The sequence below is a fragment of the Mastomys coucha genome, unplaced genomic scaffold (genome assembly GCF_008632895.1).
Source record: "Mastomys coucha isolate ucsf_1 unplaced genomic scaffold, UCSF_Mcou_1 pScaffold21, whole genome shotgun sequence".
NCBI classification, from domain to species: domain Eukaryota; kingdom Metazoa; phylum Chordata; class Mammalia; order Rodentia; family Muridae; genus Mastomys; species Mastomys coucha.
Genome location: NW_022196904.1, coordinates 89,207,925 through 89,226,740, shown reverse-complemented (window position 1 = coordinate 89,226,740; position 18,816 = coordinate 89,207,925). Strand labels below are relative to the sequence as shown.

General features: G+C 44.2%; 1 protein-coding gene across 1 annotated transcript in view; it reads right to left on the bottom strand.

The window, feature by feature from the left end:
* P4ha3 (prolyl 4-hydroxylase subunit alpha 3) overlaps positions 1-15,601 on the bottom strand; it is a 27,152-nt gene extending 11,551 nt beyond the window's left edge. Inside the window, exons 1-6 of the mRNA XM_031387525.1 lie at positions 15,415-15,601; positions 14,071-14,294; positions 9,901-10,050; positions 6,622-6,673; positions 2,155-2,318; positions 1,775-1,951 (exon numbers count right to left, since the gene is read on the bottom strand). Coding sequence (XP_031243385.1) covers positions 1,775-1,951; positions 2,155-2,318; positions 6,622-6,673; positions 9,901-10,050; positions 14,071-14,294; positions 15,415-15,586 — 939 coding nt within the window. The 5' untranslated portion in view covers positions 15,587-15,601. The remainder of the gene's footprint in view (positions 1-1,774; positions 1,952-2,154; positions 2,319-6,621; positions 6,674-9,900; positions 10,051-14,070; positions 14,295-15,414) is intronic.
* Positions 15,602-18,816: the final 3,215 nt, after the last annotated feature.

Here is an 18,816-nt window from a genome sequence, read left to right as displayed (position 1 = left end):
CTGAAGGGAGGAGGTCTCAGGAGAGAACAGTGAGGAGGAGGAAGAGAGCCATGGAGGCTCGGATACCATGGGCACCATCCCCCCCGCCCAAGTCCTCGGCTTATTCCTGGAATAATCACAGGCCAGGCAGGCATCAACAACCCCAGTGAGAGGTTGCCGGGGATGGGAGAGCAGCAAGGTCTGTGCGGCCAGCCGAATAGATGACCATGCTGTGAAGGATTCAGTGAGCATCTCTGGATGGTCATCACCATGGCAACAGAGCGGTTCTAAGGAAAAGGCTGCTGCTGGCCTGATGCTGCTTCTGGCTCCCTGAGAAGCTGATGCCACTGGCAATGCATAGTTACCATCCCCACCCAAGCTAATCATCTCAAAAGACAAAACAAAACAAAACAAACAGAACAGACGTAGACCAGCCTGGAGGACCTTCTGCATAGTCGCTGTTCTCAATCCAACCCAGACTCTCTCTCAATCTGCTCTCAGAGTTTTTCTTAAAATCACAGGCCCAGTCATGGCCCCCTTCTGTTTAGTAGCTTGGCCCCAGTTCCTCCATGGCCTATGGGATAAAGCCCAAACTCTTAACTGTGGCCTTTATTAGTGGTCTCTCATTGTGGTGCCCCGTCGGTGGTCATCTTCTGCCCTGTCCTTTGTGCACTACAGCCACCAAGCTTCTGTCTGTTCTCTGAACACGTCACCCATCAGGCCCTTGCAATGTGTGGCTTTGCCTTCCCAGAACTCCCTGGCCTTTACTCTCAGTGTAAAACCCTCTCCTTCCTCTGCCCCGCAGAGCTCCCCTCCCACCCACCTTGCTCTTAGGTCACACAGCACATTTGATTCCAGCACTGTCTTTCCCTTACACCACTGGTTCCCTAATGCAGCCACCCTTTACTACAGCTCCTCATGTTGCGGTGACCCCCAGCTATAAAATTATTTTCATTGCTATTTCATAAATGTAATCCTGCTACTGTTATGAATCATAATGTAAATACTTGAGATGCAGATATTTAGTGATGTTTTCACTTCCAAATAGAAGCTTTGAAAGCCAGTCCACCTTTGCCACTTCTGTCTTATTCCTTCTTCCATGAGACCCCAACAGAGGCTACTCTGCCAGGCTGGGTTCCAGAGCGTCAGCCAACCCAACACAAACACGTAATGTGGTAAACTGTTGCTGTCTCCAAGGTTCAGGGGCCACTTGCTACCAATTGTAACTTAGCCTAAGCTTCCTAATAGGAAAATCAACAGAGTGACAACCAGCACACTCTCAGCTCCAGGCCTGACTCTGGTGCACATTTATCTTAAATCAGTTCCCCTTCCTGGGCCTCAGTTTCCTTTTTAACAGAGTCATGAAGTTGAATCCGATAACCTACTCTGTCTGCAGATATGTACTAGTGTTTCACTCCTGTTGCTGTCAAATTCTTTTCTTATATTAATTTTAAGGAAAAGTTGATGTTTTGGGAAGTCTCCTTTGTGTTTCCTGATATCACTTTGATATATGCAATGGTACCCCTGCATCTCAAGCACACTTCTGGCTGTATTTTAGCAACTGTCTAAGCTACGTATTCCATATCCCTAAGAAGACATTTCCAGCACAATATGAGCATCTCCTAGATTCCTCGGCACCTTATCTCAATCCTTTCCCACTAGAGGCAAGTACTGCCATGCTCGTCTTACAGAGTGGTTGGCATTTTGAACCCCTGGACTAAGGAAGGGTCTTGCTATGCCAGCTGTCTTTTATCCAGGCATGAGGGAGACCCAGAGGGTATTTGGGGATGCTCACCCACGGTTCAGCAAGCTCTCGGATTTTCTGAGCTTCCTCGTCACTGACAAAGTCATGGTAGAGAGTTACGAGGGGTCTCAGGTGGATGACCTCCTTGCGGGCGGGCTGGAGCAGTAGGTAGGGGCTGGAATTGGTCTCGTAGGAGCAGTAGAGGCTGGGGATTTGGTAGTGTGTTGGCTGGAAGGAAAGATTAGAGTTGATGTAAGAAGAGAAGGGTCAAGGGAGCCCTGGTATTAAAATCTGGAATTTAGGACTCTTAGAAGATGGAGCCATTTGGGTGCTGTTTGGTAACCTATATCACCATTAAGGCACCAGATTTTCCTTCAAGTTATCCCGACTCTAGTCAGTCCTCCCCTTTCTCTCTCCCTGAGGAATCCCACCTGGGAGCCCAGGGTCTGGCACAGACCCTCGTAGGTGTCCCTGGTCTGCAGGTGAGGTACGTTGGGCCTCTGAATTGCAGTCTCAGCAGCCATCTGGTGACCATTCTTGGCCAAGAGCCTTTCATATTTCAACACATTCCTGGCCATCCTCTTATTGTCTGGGCCTGGGGGAACACCAAACAGGAAATAACACAGATGAACAAACACTGGCCTCAGAAAGAACTCTCAAGACTTCCTGCAGCTGGCTGTGCTGGGCACATGCCCTTGACTGCAGCTCCTAGGAGGCAGAGGCAGGAAGACCTCCGTGAGTTCTGGGCCAGCCCGAGCTACACTGTGAGACCTGGTCTCATAACAACAACAACAAACAACTCCAAAACAAACAAACAAAAATACTGACACTTTCACACTTTAAATTACATCTCATGTCAGTACCCTTCCTCCTGAAAGAGCATCTGACTTTAAAAGTGACTGGCCTGGGCCTGCTGGACCTGAGGGATGGCTGCTAACATTATGGTCACTTTTATGTTAGAAAAGAACCTTCACCATTCATCCATCCACTCAGTAACAGTCCCCTTCAGAGATGTTCAAAACATGTTCTATGCCAGATACTGGGCTGAACTCCCCCAGCAGAGAGTCCAATAACTACCTGGAAGAGAACATGGCAAGTAAGAGAAGAAGGGAGCTCAGCCATCACCAAAGTACAGGCCCAACCTGCTGTCCTTATACGTTACATTCCTGTGAGCATATGTGTGTATGGCAGGGGTGAGCCCATGTGTGTGCTTTTGGAGGCCAGAGAGGGGATGCTGGGTGCCTTCCTCAGTTGCTGTCCACTTTATTCCTTTGACACATGGTCTCTCATGGAACCTGAAATTCCTTGTTTTTCATCTAGGCTGTCTGACCTGCAGGCCCCAGAAAGCCGCCTGTCCCTGCATCTTCCCTTTCCAAGCCCCACTCTGTGTGTGTGTGTCCACAGGTGTGTGTGAGTGTGTGAGTGTGTGAGTGTGTGTGTGTGTCCACAGGTGTGTGTGAGTATGTGAGTGTGAGTGTGTGTGTGAGAGTGTGTGTGTGTGTGTGTGTGTGTGTGTGTGTGTGTGTGTGTGTGTAGGGGGTGGATCATGCCCAGCTTTTCCGTGGCTGCCAAGGATCCAAACTCAGAATCCCATGCTTGTGTATCCAGTGCTCTTACCCACAGGGCGCTCTCCCCACCTCCTGGTTCTCTGTAGAACATGAAGCTTATTCATTCTCAGCTCTATAGGTCCTCTGGAACAGCAGTTCTCAGCCTTCTTAATGCTGGCCCTTTAATGCACCCTCATGTTGGGCCCACAGGCTGAGAACTGCTGCTCTGGAATGATCCTTCAGAATTTCTACTAGAGGGTTGAAGAGATGGCTTCATGGCTAAGAGTGCTTCCTGCCCTTTCAGAGGACCACAGTTCAGTGCCCAGTGCCCATAGCAGGCAGCGCACTGGAACTCTAGCTCCAGGGCATCTGAGGCTCCCTTCTGGAATCCTCTGGCCCCTACACTCACGCATGTACATTCTCACACACAGATTCTAACATGTACACATAATTAAAAACTAAAAGAAATATTAAAAATTCCTACTGGCCTACACAGAGCAGAACAGTATGGGTCCAAAGGGAGCTAGACTTTATCTTACCACAGTCAGAGAACTGAAGCACACACTGTGCTTTTTTCTTTTTTTTTTTTTCTTTTTCTTTTTTTTTTTTTTTTTGAGACAGGGTTTCTCTGTGTAGCCCTGGCTGTCCTGGAACTCACTCTGTAGACCAGGATGGCCTTGAATTATAAATCCACCTGCCTCTGCCTCCCAAGTTCTGGGATTAAAGGCGTGTACCACCACTGCCTGGCCATGCACTGTGCTTTTAAGGTACCACTCCTATTGAAGAAGGAAGGGGTGGGCATATGTGATTACTCCTTTCTAATAAAACCAGAAATGAAGCTTTAGAGAATGGAAATGATGACTCCAAACACCAGTGGATATACTACAAAGCCAGAAATGGAAGCAAGGCCTTCAGTAGCCATGCCCTATTTACCCCCAATGGTAGCACACAACTTGGTTCATTAAGAGATGGAGATTTTAACTGATCAAGCACAAAGAAATAAAAAAGGTTGACTTTAGATTCTTATGGTTTTTTTTCCTGTGCTTGTGTGTGTCTGCATGTTCTTGCACATTTGTGAAGGTACATGGAAGGGTGCACATGCATGCGCAGGCTAAGGTTGTTGTCGAAAGTCATCCTCCACTGCTCTTCCACCTCACTCACTGTGAAGGATCTCTTAGTTGAAGCCAGAGCTGTTGAATGTGGCTAGTTTTACTACTTTGTGAACATCTTCTGGAGGTCTTGTTTCATCCTTTGCCTTTGAAGGCTGGATCTACAGGTAGGCCACCACACCCACCCCACATGTTATGTGGGTTTCTGTTGATCTGAACTCTGGTCCTCACTCTTGAGAGGTGAGTGCTTTAAGAAGAGCTACCACCCCAGCACCTTAATTTTCCTTATCCTACTAATTACTCGTGTGTTTGTAGACCACCACATCCCATTCTTTGTCAAGGTATCAAAAATGAATACTGTTGAAACCTTCTCTCTGTGTCCACAGTGGATTGAGTCCAGGTTCTCTCTAGATACCAAAATCCACAGAAGCTCAAGTGGGTTTATAAAATAGTATAGCATTTGTAGACAGCTTATGCACATCCACCAACATGCTTCCAATCACCTCTGGTTCATTTATAATACTGGACACAGCATGAATGCTATATATACAAGTTAGGAAATGGTAATTACACTGCAGTGCTCGCGGAACATGACAAGAGGAAAGGCTACACCTATTCTTTACCAACAACACTGTTTTGTTTTGTTTTAAATACAAAGTTGGTTGAATCCATGGGTACAGAATCCAGAGACAGATGTGAAGGGCAGAACACACGAGGTGAATTCATGTAAAAGTTATCAATAATTGCAATCTAAAAGTATTCCAGGGGCTGGAGAGATGGCTCAGTGGTTACAAGCACTGGCAGCTCTTACATGTGGCTTCAGCTACCAACACCTACATGGTGGCTCACAACCATCTGTAATTCAAGTTCCAGATGACCTGACACCCTCTTCTCCATGGTCTCCATGGGCACCAGGCATATGCATAATGAACAGACATACACACAGGCAAAACACCCATACACGTAAAACAAAATAAAATGTCAAGGAGTCCTCAAACACTTGGTGTCTGTTAGTGATTTTGCATCTTACTTTAGTAGGTAAATACTTAAAGGAAAATCTAGGAAGCCATCTACCACCAAAATTTTAAGCAAAAATCTTGAAGCTGAGATACAGCATCTCCTCCTTTTGCTGTTGACATAAGGCATTCCCTGAAGGGGCTGAAGCTGGACCTGGGCAGGATGCCTGCATAGCCAAGTGAGCTCTGGTTTTGAGCAAGAACTGATAGCTCTCAGTAAACAGTCAAAGACGTGAATGGCCCTCTGAGTCACTCCCTTCTCACCTACACAGTGCACATTGATTTGATTCATTCCTGGGTTTCCTTCCAAAACCTGGGTCTTCAAACTGCCTCTGCAGAAACTGGCTCTCAGCCTGGACTTGTTCTCATTGAAAGAACAAGTCGGGAAGAGGCAGGTTGACATCTTTTAACCATTTTCCCAACTAACTCATGAATTTCCCCCTTTCAGTAATCTGCCCTGGGGAGGTAGGTCACAGAGCACTTGCTGTTAACACGAAGGGGCCCGAGCCCAAATCCCTAGCACCCCATACATGGCTGGACATGGCTGGACATGGCTATCGCGCTTGAAATCCCAGCTTTTTTGGGGGTGAAGACAGGCAGACGGTTGGAGCTCAGAAGCTTGCTAGCCAAACCACTTGGACAAAACAGTGAGCTTCAAGTTCAGTGAAAGACTGTCTTTAAAAATAAGGTGGAGGGACTGGAGAGATGGCTCAGTGGTTAAGAGAGCTGACTGCTCTTTTGGAGGATCTAGGTTCAATTCCCAGCACCTCCATAGCAGCTCCCAACTGTCTGTAACTGCAGTCCCAGAGAGTCTGCTGTCTTCTGACTTCCCCAGGCACCAGGCACATAGTGGCGCACAAACATACAGACAGAGAAAGTACTCATACACACAGAATTACTCATAAGGTAAAGATAAAAAATAAGGTATCAATAAAGGAAGACACCCGTACCTTTCTCAGGCATGCATAAGCACAGGTATGTGCACTGCTACATGCACGCACACCCATGCACGCACATACACACATGCATGCACATACACACATGCATGCATATACACACATGTATGCACATACATATATGTATACACATACACACACATGCACACACACACATACACATGCACACCCACATACACATGCACACCCACATACACATTCAAACTGTACTTCACAAGAATTACAGGTTAGGAGTGGAGGCAAAATGGGTCACCTCTTAGTGTCACTTACTGTAGACAAGGAACTCTCGGGAGAGGTTGAGGGCACATGAGACATTTCCTACCTTATTGAAAAAAAAAAAGAAAGAAAATGTCAGCTGAAATAATATTTTCTCTAATTAAATCACTTAAGAGTCTTTAAAAGTATAAAAATATAATTACCGTAATAGATAATGAAGTTCATTGAAAAAGACATGAATGCAGAGGATTTTTTTTTGTTTTTATTATTGTTTGGTTGGTTTTGTTTTTGTTTTTCATTTTAGCAGCCCTGTGACAAATCAAGTCTCCTTGTTAACAAATACATTATTACCACCCTTACTGTGGGGAGCTGCAGCTGCCACCCTATACATATATACTGAACACCTGGTCTCTGGCCAGAGCAGAGAGCATTGATAATCAAGCCATTAGTTGGAGAAGCTGGGTGCCTCCCGTTTGTGACGCAAGCTGGTATGAATTTCCCGCAGCCTATTGTGCTTTGCCACGTAGCTGATGCTGATTGGGACCAGGAAAAGTATTTAACCTGCGAAGACTGGAGGTTAGAGTGAGAGGATTATTATGAGCCAGGCGGTGGTGGCACACGCCTGTAGTCCCAGCTACTCGGGAGGCTGATAGAGAGACTACTAGATACTACTAGAGAGACTACTACTGAAGAGATTAGAGAGATAAATAAGAAGTAAAAATGAAGGTTCCTGAATAAAACCTGCTTGGAGAAGGGCTCCAAGCAGTGTTTGCCTCCTTATTTCCGCTGGACGGAAAGGCGGCATACACTTCCTAGCAATGGTAGAAACAGAAATTGGGATAAGCTTGATTAGGCTTGGTGCATAGCTCCGTGGTGATCTACTCTCCTGGTATGTGCCCTGAGTTTAAGCCACAGTACCAACAAAAGAAAAAGGGGGGCAGGGAGAACAGGAAGAGGAGGAAGAGAAGGAGGAGGAGATATATAGAGAAATATTTTAGCGAAAGTACAGTTTTTCCTTATTCTCCAGGCTTAGTAACTCCTAGAGTCTAGACAGTTAGTGGGAAGGAAGCAAAAGAAAAACTAAAACAAACATTGCCTGATGTGTAGGAATTAGCCATCTGCAGCCACCCAGCCTTGGCCTCCTCATGGCAAAAGGATGTAAGGCTGAGGAAGAGAATCCCACACAGCAGGTTTCCGCCTGCCTCTGAGCGCTGCAGAATAACTAGCTGACCAGAATGTACAGAAATGGAATTCCTTGAAGTTTTAGCATACTAATGTTTCATTTTAGTGATAAAAGCAATACTAATCATACTATAAAATATATGAAGAATGAGATAAAAAAAATCACTCCACCGAAGCCCAGCCATTCAGGTGCTTTTGACTATATGCATTTTTTATGTAGCTACGATCCTATTTTTTTTCTGTTGTTATTGTTTCCTTGTAATTTTGCACCAGGGATATTTTTTATCACAGCACAGCCGTCATAGAAATCACTGTAATGGCTGCATTCTATTGTACCCAGAAACAACATTACTGATAGTGAACATTCCACTGCTGTTGGAATTACAGATTGTTCTCCTTCTTTATTACTGTGAATGATTCTGTTCTATACTTAACAGAGGAATGGTTCAATAACCTAAAAGTATTCTGTACTTGCCAGATGCTAATGTAAAATCATAGCTTTTAAAATAAGCGCCCGTTTCTTAGTCTTCTCTGATCTCTACGGGTAAGGAAACTGAGGCTCAGGCAGATTAAGTCTGTGGCTCAAATTTTCACAGAATTTCAACTTTGTCTGTGTGATTCCACGGTCTATGGTTTAACAACTGATTTAATTGTTACCACATTTTTTTAATTAAAAATATATCATATGGTAGTCAAAAGTCCAAAGTGAAGGGTCATCGACCAGATGTAGAAACGAGGGGGGGCGGGTGGGGGCATGAATCATTTAAAGATGAGTCTTCTGTGTTTTGTTACTTTTGCAAATTTCAAGTAGGATAGAACATGATGTGAGCATCCACAGGGCAAGCTGCGGGGCGAGGGGAGGTACAAGTGACCTCATAAAGTTGGTGACACTTGAGCTGAGCCTGTCTGATGGATAAAATTTCACCAGACAAATTGAATGTGACATGGAGAGGAGAGGAGAAGGAAGGAGAAGCCTGTCGCCAGATTTGCAAGGAAATAAACAAAACTAATCACTGGGCACTGTATTTGTAATCCCATCTTGGGAGTGGAGTGTGTTAGTCGGCTCATTCTGATTCTCTTTATGCTGGTTCTCTGTTTTCTTCTTCTACTAAAGCTCAACCGCTCCATGTCCTCTGCTACCTCACAGCCAATCGTTTTAATGCATAGCAACTGCCCAGGAGAGGTAGGAGGAGCACACAGCTAAGATCCATGCACCAAGAAGGACCGTGGAGAGAGCAGACTGCCCGCTGCTCTGAGGATAAACCTGTCTTCTCACCAAGGTTTTGGATCATACACAGACTCCCTCTTTTCTCAGGCAGACAGAGAGAAAATGTATGCATGGGGCTGGGGTGTAGTTCTGTGGTAGAGCCCTTGCCTACCACACCCCCAGGCTCAACTCCCAGAATCCTCCAAAAAACAACAACAGGGAACAGCCTGGATCATTAACTTTGGAAACTTCATGGGACCTGCCAGATGGTGCCCCCCCAGCCCCCAGCCTAATCTCAAGGACTGTACAATTGGTGAAAAATGAGGCTAGTCATATGGAAAAATGGAAGCTGCAGTATTCTGGGCAAGAGATGTCTATGTGTGATGTAGCAGGCAGGAGATCAACAGTACCTAGGAAAGAAGAGAGAGGCAGGGGGGCCCCAGGTTGGTAGAATGGAATAAAGATGTCACCACTGCAGCCAACAATGGCCACATTTCAGCTGGATTCAGTGTCAGGTGGGAGAGGATAACACACCTTCTTCCTTCATAGCAATATTATGCTATGTCAGCAGTGAAGAATCATGACTTGCTGAGACTACAATGAGTGCCCTGCATTGACTGTGGTCCCATCAAACACCTGTGTGGCTGCTGCACTAGCAGGTAAAAGAGAGACTATGACAAGACATGTGAAGATTGCGAAGTAGTCCACAAGTTGGTTACCACTCTAGACTTAGATTCAGATGTGGGTTCTGAGCCCACCTCTGTGAGTATCCTGGAAGGTTAAGAATTTTTGGAAGCTTGATTTACTTACGTTCAATCTGTGGTGATAATAAAACAACAGCCTTACACTCGGTCCCCATACATCCCAGGACGATTAAGGGAATCAGAAAGTGATATAGAACATTGTACTCACTGTGCTGAACATGAACTTCATCGCTTTCATACCTGGAAACAGGAAAAGGCCAAATAGTCCAGGGCGTCTTCCAGACTGGCTTCATCCTCTGTCTTCCACTCTCCATAAGATCTTCGGAAGAGACTGACAGCTTCCTCCAGCCACGGAATGGCATGGTAGTAATCCCCCATGTCATAGGCCACCTGCGGGGAACACAAGCCACAGCTACTGATTCAGTTCACAGACAGACAAGGAAATGATCTGAATATGCAGAGTAAGAGGTGCTTGAATCCCAGAAGGCTAACTACTCTCAAATTCATTTTTATTCACTTTGGTATCTATTATCTAACAATGTTTAGATATCTAACAATGTGTTAGATAACAAGAGTATGAGGCTTATTGGAAGAAGGCAGCATTCTGCATTGGAAGAGTTTATGTTCTAGGAGATGAGAAAGAGAGATGAACTCAAGTATGTGCAGGAGGGGGCAGAATGGTGCCGGGGCTTTAACACAAATGCATAATGCATGAAGGCATGGAGAAGGAAAGAGACTTCAGGTCTCAGCAGGCTTACAGAGTGGCATCTGAGCCGACCTTTCTCAAAGAAGGAAAAGGATTTCGGTGAGCAGGGTTGTGAGGAAGGGCCCTTTAAGATGAGAGAATGGCAAAGTTATCATTCTGCTCACAGAATCCCCTGGGGTCTAGCATAAAGGAGGCAGAAAAGTGAGCACAAAGGGTATGCCCCTGGCCTTCTGCATGCACGGCTGTGTCCTTAGAAGGGCATTGTGGTAGCTCTGTGAGATTGAGATACATTTAATTTAGTCAGTACTTTCTGATGATCACGTACGTGGTGCTTCTTATCCTTAAAGTACTGAGTCAATGAAGGCTTGTGACCAACACAACCCAGTGAACACTGTCATGGTGGCAGACAGTGGGAATGCCGTGGTAACTGAGCAGGTCAGTTCTCATCACACGCTGGAATGCCAGGAAGCATGGCAGCATGGAGCAGACAGCTCCTGTCTCCTACCGGCTTACAGCTAAGTAGAATGCCAGACCTTTGAGGAGAAAGTCCTGGAGGTCAATGCTGAAGCAACATGGAATTATAAAGTCACCAAGCTGGAAGACTGACCAAATGACTTCACTGAGGTGTAACTGCCAGTCATGGCAGGATCTAGAGATGCTGCTGCTCTGCAGCCAGAATAATGGAGCAGCTTCCAACTCAGGCCAGCCGGTAGCTGTCTGTATTGTTTTGCTTGTTCTCTACCCATTTCTAATTTGTAAAAAAGGTTGAACTGAATAATAATAATGTTAATAATGATGTTGATAATAACACAAACTTTTCCAGTTAAATTAACTGTGTATGTTGTGTGTATATATACATATGTGCAGTATATATATATGGTGTGTATAGTATATATGTGTGTGTATGGAATGTGTATATGGTGTGTAGTGTGTATATACATGGGGGGCAGCGTATGTGTGTGGTATGTCTCTATGTTTGTGGTATATGTGTGTAGAATGTATATGTGTACTGTGGTATGTGTGGTATACGTATGTGGTATGTGTGGTATGTGTATGTGTGGTGTGTGTATGTGTAGTATATATATATATGTATACATGTGGTATGTATGTGGTATATATGTATGTTAGGGAAAGTGTATGTATGTGGTGTGTGTATATAGTTTATAAATGTATACATGTGGTATATATGTGGTGTGTATGTATGTTAGGGTAAGTGTATGTATGTGGTGATGTGTATGTAGTATATATGTATATGTGTGATGTGTATGTAGTATATATATGATATATGCAGTATGTATGTATGTGGTATGTATGTATGTGTTTTATGTGTATGTAAGTGATGTTGGAGGTTGAACCAAGCATTTTATGCATGCTAGGGAACTATACCCCAGTCCTAATCATTTATCTGATATTTTCATGGGGAATTTCAAGTCCTCACAACATGGGAGATTGGCATAACTGAAATTCTTTCAAGCACAAATATTTAGATATTTTAAACAAAATATACTAAACACTTACATGTTTCCAAAGAAAAAGGTGTTAAATGCCAGGTGATAGAAACAGGAATTTAGCTGAAAACTTAAGCAGCAAGCACATTAGCAGATGCTTACATTGTGTAGGATGTGGGAGGCAGAGGCCAGCCTGGACTACAGAATGAGACAGAAAGAAAAATGGACACAAACAGCCACAGGATGCAGTAAGAATGCTAATCAGCAGGCACTCTGAGCATATATCAACAAGAGAATAAACCATTTGTGGTATATTCATATAATAGATCAATAAAAATGAATTACTGGGTTGAAAAGATGGCTCAGCAGTTAAGAGCACTGGCTGCTCTCACAGAGAATCTGGGTTGGATTCCCATTACTTATATGGAGACTCTCAAGTGTCCATAACTCCAGTTCCAGGGGATCTGACACCATCTTCTGATCTCTGAAGGCACTAGGTATGCACATGGTGCACAGACATACATGTGAGCAAGACACTCATACACATAAAATAAAATGTCTTTAAGAAATGAACTATTGGGGGCTGGTGAGATGGCTCAGTGGATAAGAGCACTGATTGCTCTTCTAAAGGTCATGAGTTCAAATCCCATCAACCACATGGTGGCTCACAACCACCCATAATGAGATCTGATGCCCTCTTCTGCTGCATCTGAAGACAACTACAGTGTACTTACAATAAATAAATAATAAATAAATCTTTAAAAAAAGAACTATTAATGCATATGACAACAGAAATACATTATAGTATAAACTGCAGAGTGAGGAAGCCAATCCCAGGAGATAACGTCCTGCATGGAGAGGACACTGCTGGCCTGAGCAGCAGTGAGGTGGTAGGAGGAAGGAAAAACGTGTAATTAAATATAGCCAAATTTGAAAATGAATTTCACTTCATTTATAGATATTACTGCACATACATATATGACAGACAGACAGACAGACAGATGAGACTGTTTTTGATGTTGTCCTAGGTACCACCTTTAATTTGAAGTGCATTATATTTCAAATAAATACAGATAAATTTGAAATGCATTATCTTTCAGATAAATAAAGATTTGCAGCAAGACTTTCAAGAAGTTAGCTTACTAAATTTTCAGTATATGAATTATGGTTTTCAATACATGGCCAAGAGGCTCCATTAATGAGCATTTACTAGTACTGTGCACCCAACTACTTGAACTAGCCATGTGCATGACAGGACTTTGTTCGGCTCAGGACTGCAGAGAGAGAAGCAGTAAGCAGAGAGCCTTACCCTGTGTAGATCTGGGAGACTGATTCCCCAAGCCTGGAGCTAGGACCCATGAAGCACATTGTTTGATGGGTAAATGAACACTGGGTGGGTTTAGGCAGGAAAAAAAAACAGTAACACTTTCCTGCAGTAAGCATCTTCTAAAGGAAAAAAAAAATACTGCATGCCTTTGAAGGTAAGACAGGTAAAGAGTATATTATAAAACAACTCAGTGTGAGCAAAATCAGCTAAATACACCGAGCGGAGATTCTGAGGTCTATTTCCTCAAGTAACATCAAGGTGCACAGCCTTGGTTGTTTTACACTAACTTAACTGAGTATTTCTAAGTACTTAGGGAACATGACAAAGGATTCCAGAGCATCTCAGTAGGCCCTTTCTGTGATCTTACCTTCACATCACCATCTGGAACCTCTCTTCACCCTTCCCTCCACTTTCTACCCATGGCTCCTACACTGTAGGGTTTATAGTTAGAGTTTTGAAAAAATGATGATTTTTTTTTGCCTAGTTCATGTCTATCAGCCTGGCGTGTATAATTGAACCATTTTGTGTGTGAAAGATGTAGCTCAGTTGCTCAAGGGCTTGGCTAGCACACATGAGACCCTGGGTTTGGTTTGCAGAACCTGGACATGGTGTAATCCCAGCACTGGAGAGGTAGAGGCAGGAAGACCTGGCAAGTTTAACACCATTCTGGGACACACAATACCCTGTTGGAAAGGAAAGAAAAGCTATTCATTCTCACGTGCCCTAAGTATATGATGACCTCACATCCCCATGGCTAGAGCATGGGAAGCTAAAAGATGGGGTTCGACTTTGCTTCTCTTATTTTGATTATGCAGTCTTAGTGACCTACCCTGACATTACCTCAAGCGTAGGGAATACATAAAGACAGTTGAGATACAGTTCATCCATAAGAAAGTGGAATTGAGCAATTGACCCTCTTTGCATGTCACCTTGCCAACTTGGAAGCAGTCATCCGCTGTGAGAGAGAAGAGCTGCCTGGGACTGTACAAGTCAATGATGGATGAGCCTGTGACCCTCTGGAAGACGCCTCGGGCCAAGCCCTTCACGTTGAGCATGTACACATCCTGCAGCCTCATCAGGGCCCTTGCTGCTCCCTCGAGGTCTTCAAAGGCTGGAAGGTCTTGCTCTACCTTCTCATAACCATCCTTCAGAGCTGTAAAAATAGACAGACTGTGACCCTGCCTCCAAACACAGGAGATGGGCATTTATTCCATGTGAGACCTGACCACCTGCTCAAAGTGCCCTCAGCAGCAAGCTCAGCTCCAGGAACATAGCTTGTTAAAGATTGTGTGTGTTTATGTGTGTGCATGTATATGTGTACATGTGCATGCATTAGTGTGTGTATATGTGTGTGTGCATGTGTGTGTGCATGTGTGTGTGTACATGTGTGCGCACGCATGTGTATGTATACATGTACATGCATGAGTATGTGTGTCCATGTGCGTGTATGAGTGTGTATATGTGTGTGTGTATGTGTGTGTGTGTGTGTGAGTATGTGTAGGAGTGTGTGTGTGTGTGTGTGTGTGTGTGCTGGTGACCTCAGAGGGCACCAACAGCAGCACATGGGATCCCCTGGAGCTGGAGTTACAGGCATTTGTGAGCTGTCGGGATGCAAGTATTGGTATCTGAATTGGGTCCTCTTGGGAGAGCAGCAAATGCTCTTAACCACTGAGGCATCTCTCCGCCCCCCCCCCCAGAGTAGATGCTTAATTTGACTATATGAATGAAGGACATTCGGAACAATGGCATGGAGGAGGTAAAAAGAAATAAGGTGCACAGCTTGGTCAAATTGCTCGACCCTATGTCTCTATAATCTTCCCTTTAGTGAGAGGCGAGTCTTTTTCTTCTTAACTGTCCAAACTAAGTGACTTCTTATAGTACAACATAGAATGAATTAGAAAGTGATTTCTTTACAGGTCACATTACATTATTCTAACTTTCAAGTTTAAAAACTTGAAACAGAAACTACTAGAAGGCCATGAAGTTCTGCACATACATAAGCACACAAATACACATATCTAACTGGGTAGATGTTCGCTTCTTCACTTGATTGTAGTGTAGATCAAGTGAGGAAATAGATGTGAAGGTGTCTTGTTAGCTAAAATCATAAACCTGTTAACAAGGGACTAACCCCATTGACTTAAAAGGGCTTAGGAGCTCAGGCAGTTTCTGTCTGCTCTGCTAATCCTCACTGTAACTCAACAGAGTCTCTCTGCTTACCACCGAATCAGGAGCTAGAAGCTTTCCCCATATTTCACAACCCTCACCATTACCTCGGATGTTCTCAGTGGCCTCCAGACTATGTACCACATTCCTCCAGTCAGACTGCAGACGTTTGATGAGAGTGAAGGCAAGTAGAGGATTCACTACAGGGATCTTCAAGTCTTTGTGCAAAGAAAGTACCTTGTCATAGAACCTGAAGGAAATGAGAAAGAATGATCTCATCTAGACACAACTGTTATAGCCCAGAAAGGCTGCCATCATGAGAAGAGCTAAAATTAAGAGCTGGCTACAGCAGTGCCTGCCTGTAGCCCTTACTGCTTTAGGAAGGGGGGTGGTGTAAAAACTGAAGTGTTGAACCTCTTGAAACTCATGTAAATAGTTTAACTAAAAAATCCAGGCAGGAATAAAAAACTTGGAAACTATAAATAATATGTAAGTAGGTCCGTTCATTTATTCACTGAACGAGTCCGTGTAGACTGTTTAGTCACAGTATGTCTGGCACTATACTAAATGTTAGAGATACAAGGGTAAGGCGTGCCCCAGCTCAAAGGCTTCACAGACACAAAGCTCTGTTCTGTTATCACTCTAGGCCCAATACTTAGTGTCTGAAGGAACTCAGAAGCATTTTGGAACAGAGAATAATCAATGTGAGGCATGGTAAGAGAGCATGGAGCATACAAAACTATGGTGGTTAGAAGATGGTAGCCAACCTGCTTCTTGAAGGATCTTTTAAAATGTTTTCATGATTGCTACCTACTGGATCCTTACCACATACTGGACATTCTATTCTATTCTATTCTATTCTAATTTTATTTAATGTTCATGGGTGTTTTTGCCTTCCTGTGTATCTATATACCACATGTGTGCAGTGCTGGTAGAGGCCAGAAGTAGTCATTGGATCCTCCAGAACTGGAGTTGTGCATGGCTGTGAGCCACATGGGTGCCGGGAACTAAGCCTGGGTCCTCTGGAAAGCAGCAAGTGCTATTAATTGCAGAGCCATCTCTCCAGCCAATTTAATGTAGATTTATTTTGTCCTATTTGCAATGGAGGAAACCAAAATGAGGCTGTATTGTTAGAAAATAGCAAAACCAGCACTGAAGCCAAAGCCACTCCATTCAGAAACCTGGGTTCTGGATTGCTTTTGCCATAGTTCCCATTAAAAAAAAAATGAACAAAGAAGGGAAGGGAAGAAGAGTGGGTTTTGAGCTAATGGGAACCAATGTGTACAAAGATGCTAACATTTTTTTGTTGTTGGTTTTTTGAGACAGGGTTTCTCTGTGTAGCCCTGGCTGTCCTGGAACTCACTCCTGTAGACCAGATTGGCCTTGAACTCAGAAATCCACCTGCCTCTGCCTCCCAAGTGCTGGGATTAAAGGCGTGCGCCACCACGCCCAGCTTAGATGCTAACATTTGACATAGAACTACTTATTCAGTGAATTAATATAGAACCAACACTTTTGGGATGCCTGACTCTATGCTAGGTCCTGGGATACAAAGGAAAGATGAGGCTTGCTGCACATTGAGTTCATGGACCAAGCTGTGCAGTGATGTCACATGCCTTTAATCCCAGTACTCTGGAAGCAGAGGCAGGTGGAACTCTGGGTTTGAGACCAGCCTGGTGTACAGAGTAAGTTCCAGGACAGCCATGGCTACACAAAGAAATCCTGTCTTGAACCTCTCAAGCTCCTCCCCAACCAAAAAAATTCCATGGTCCAAAAGAACTTGTTCTTATCAGTCTGTACCTTCAAGGCAACTTATTAAAGAAAGTATTCAGTTGGCCTTATGGTTTCAGAGGGTTAGAGTTCATAATGGCAGAGCAACAGCACGGCAGAAGAACAGCTGAGAGCTCACATCTTGATCCACAGTGTGCATGAAGCAGGAAGAGCACACTGGGAATAGTGAGAGATTTTTGAAATCTCAAGGCCTTCCCCCAGTGACACACCTCCTCAAACAGGACCACAACTCCTAATCCTTCCCAAATAGTTCCACCAACTAGGAACAAAGTCTTCACATCTATGAACCTATGAGGGCTATTCTCACTCAGATCACCATAGTACCTAAGCTCAGTACTCTTTTGTGTGGATGTGTATGCTCCTGGGGATTTAACCTCGACTCTGTGCATGAGACAAGCACTTTACCCCTGCATTACATCATTAGGTCTCTTTTAATTTTGAGATAGGGCATCACTAATTTGCCCAGGATGACCATGAACTCATTTGGTAGCCCATGCAGGCCTTAAACTTGTGATTGGTCTCCCAAGTTAAAGGCCTATGATCATCAGACCCAGCTTCAACACATGTCTCTCTGAAATAATGAATGGAATAAATTCTTCTAAATGTTAGGAGCCAAACCTTGAATAAGACAGTGAGATTGGTCCCAGGGACTCACAGTCCAGTGGGTGAGTGAGCCACAGTTATGTTGTAGACGCAGCACTAGACTAAATAATAAGACCTAGAAGACATCAAGGAGTGGCCAATTTGGCCAGGGCAAGTGAGAGTGGAATTGTTAGGACTTGTTTACATGAATGAGTTTGTGAGAGGGTGGGGAAGGAAGATTCAGAACTGGAAGCAACCGAGACAGAAAGAGACAAGGAGGTCACTTCAGCATGTCAACATGAGACAGGAAGTGTGTAAGCCATCATAGTGAATCCAGGGAAGAGAATAGGTTCAGGATGGCTTCAAGGAGCAGCCTTGGAGTCAGCTCAGACATGGAGGCAGGCATAGCAGGACCAGCGTGGGAGGCAACCAGCTCACTTCCATTCTTCCAATGCCATGACACCAGCAGAAAAGGCTGGAAGTGGTGGCACCTGGAGTGACCATCTTTCTAATGAATTTCTTCCTGGGTGTTCTGCAAGTGTTCGTGTAGGCAAGGGATGCTGCTTCCTCTCCTGCTATACTGTGCTTACTCCATGTCTAACACAGTGATGGGATATGTATGATTGAAATCTATTGATCATGTTGAACACGACAGGTTACATGTACTTCTTAACCTCTAAGACAGTAGTTCTCTGTGATCCCTTTGAGGGTCAAATGACCCTCCCACAGGGGTTACTTACCTAAGACCATTGGAAAACACGATTCATAAATTACTGCTATGAAGTAGCAACAAAAATAATTTTAGGGTTGGGGGTTACCATAGCATGAGGAACTGTTTTAAGGGGCTGAAGCATTAGGAAGGTGGAGGGCCTCTGCTCTAAGAGCTTTATCCCCTTATCCAACAATTAATGTCAACAGCCAATGGAAGTAGACTGTATGAATGAGTATGAGAGCTCACGTGTCTTTTGAGGAAGTGAGGGACCTTGCGGATGGAATGGTGTGAGGCAGAAGAATGGAGGGAGAGCAGCAGTGTAATCTTAGGATTTCCAGAGAACAAGGCTTGCAACTGAAAAAGGAAGCCGGCAATAGACAAATAGGAAGCTGACAATAGAGTCGCATAGAAGCTTCCAGGCAGT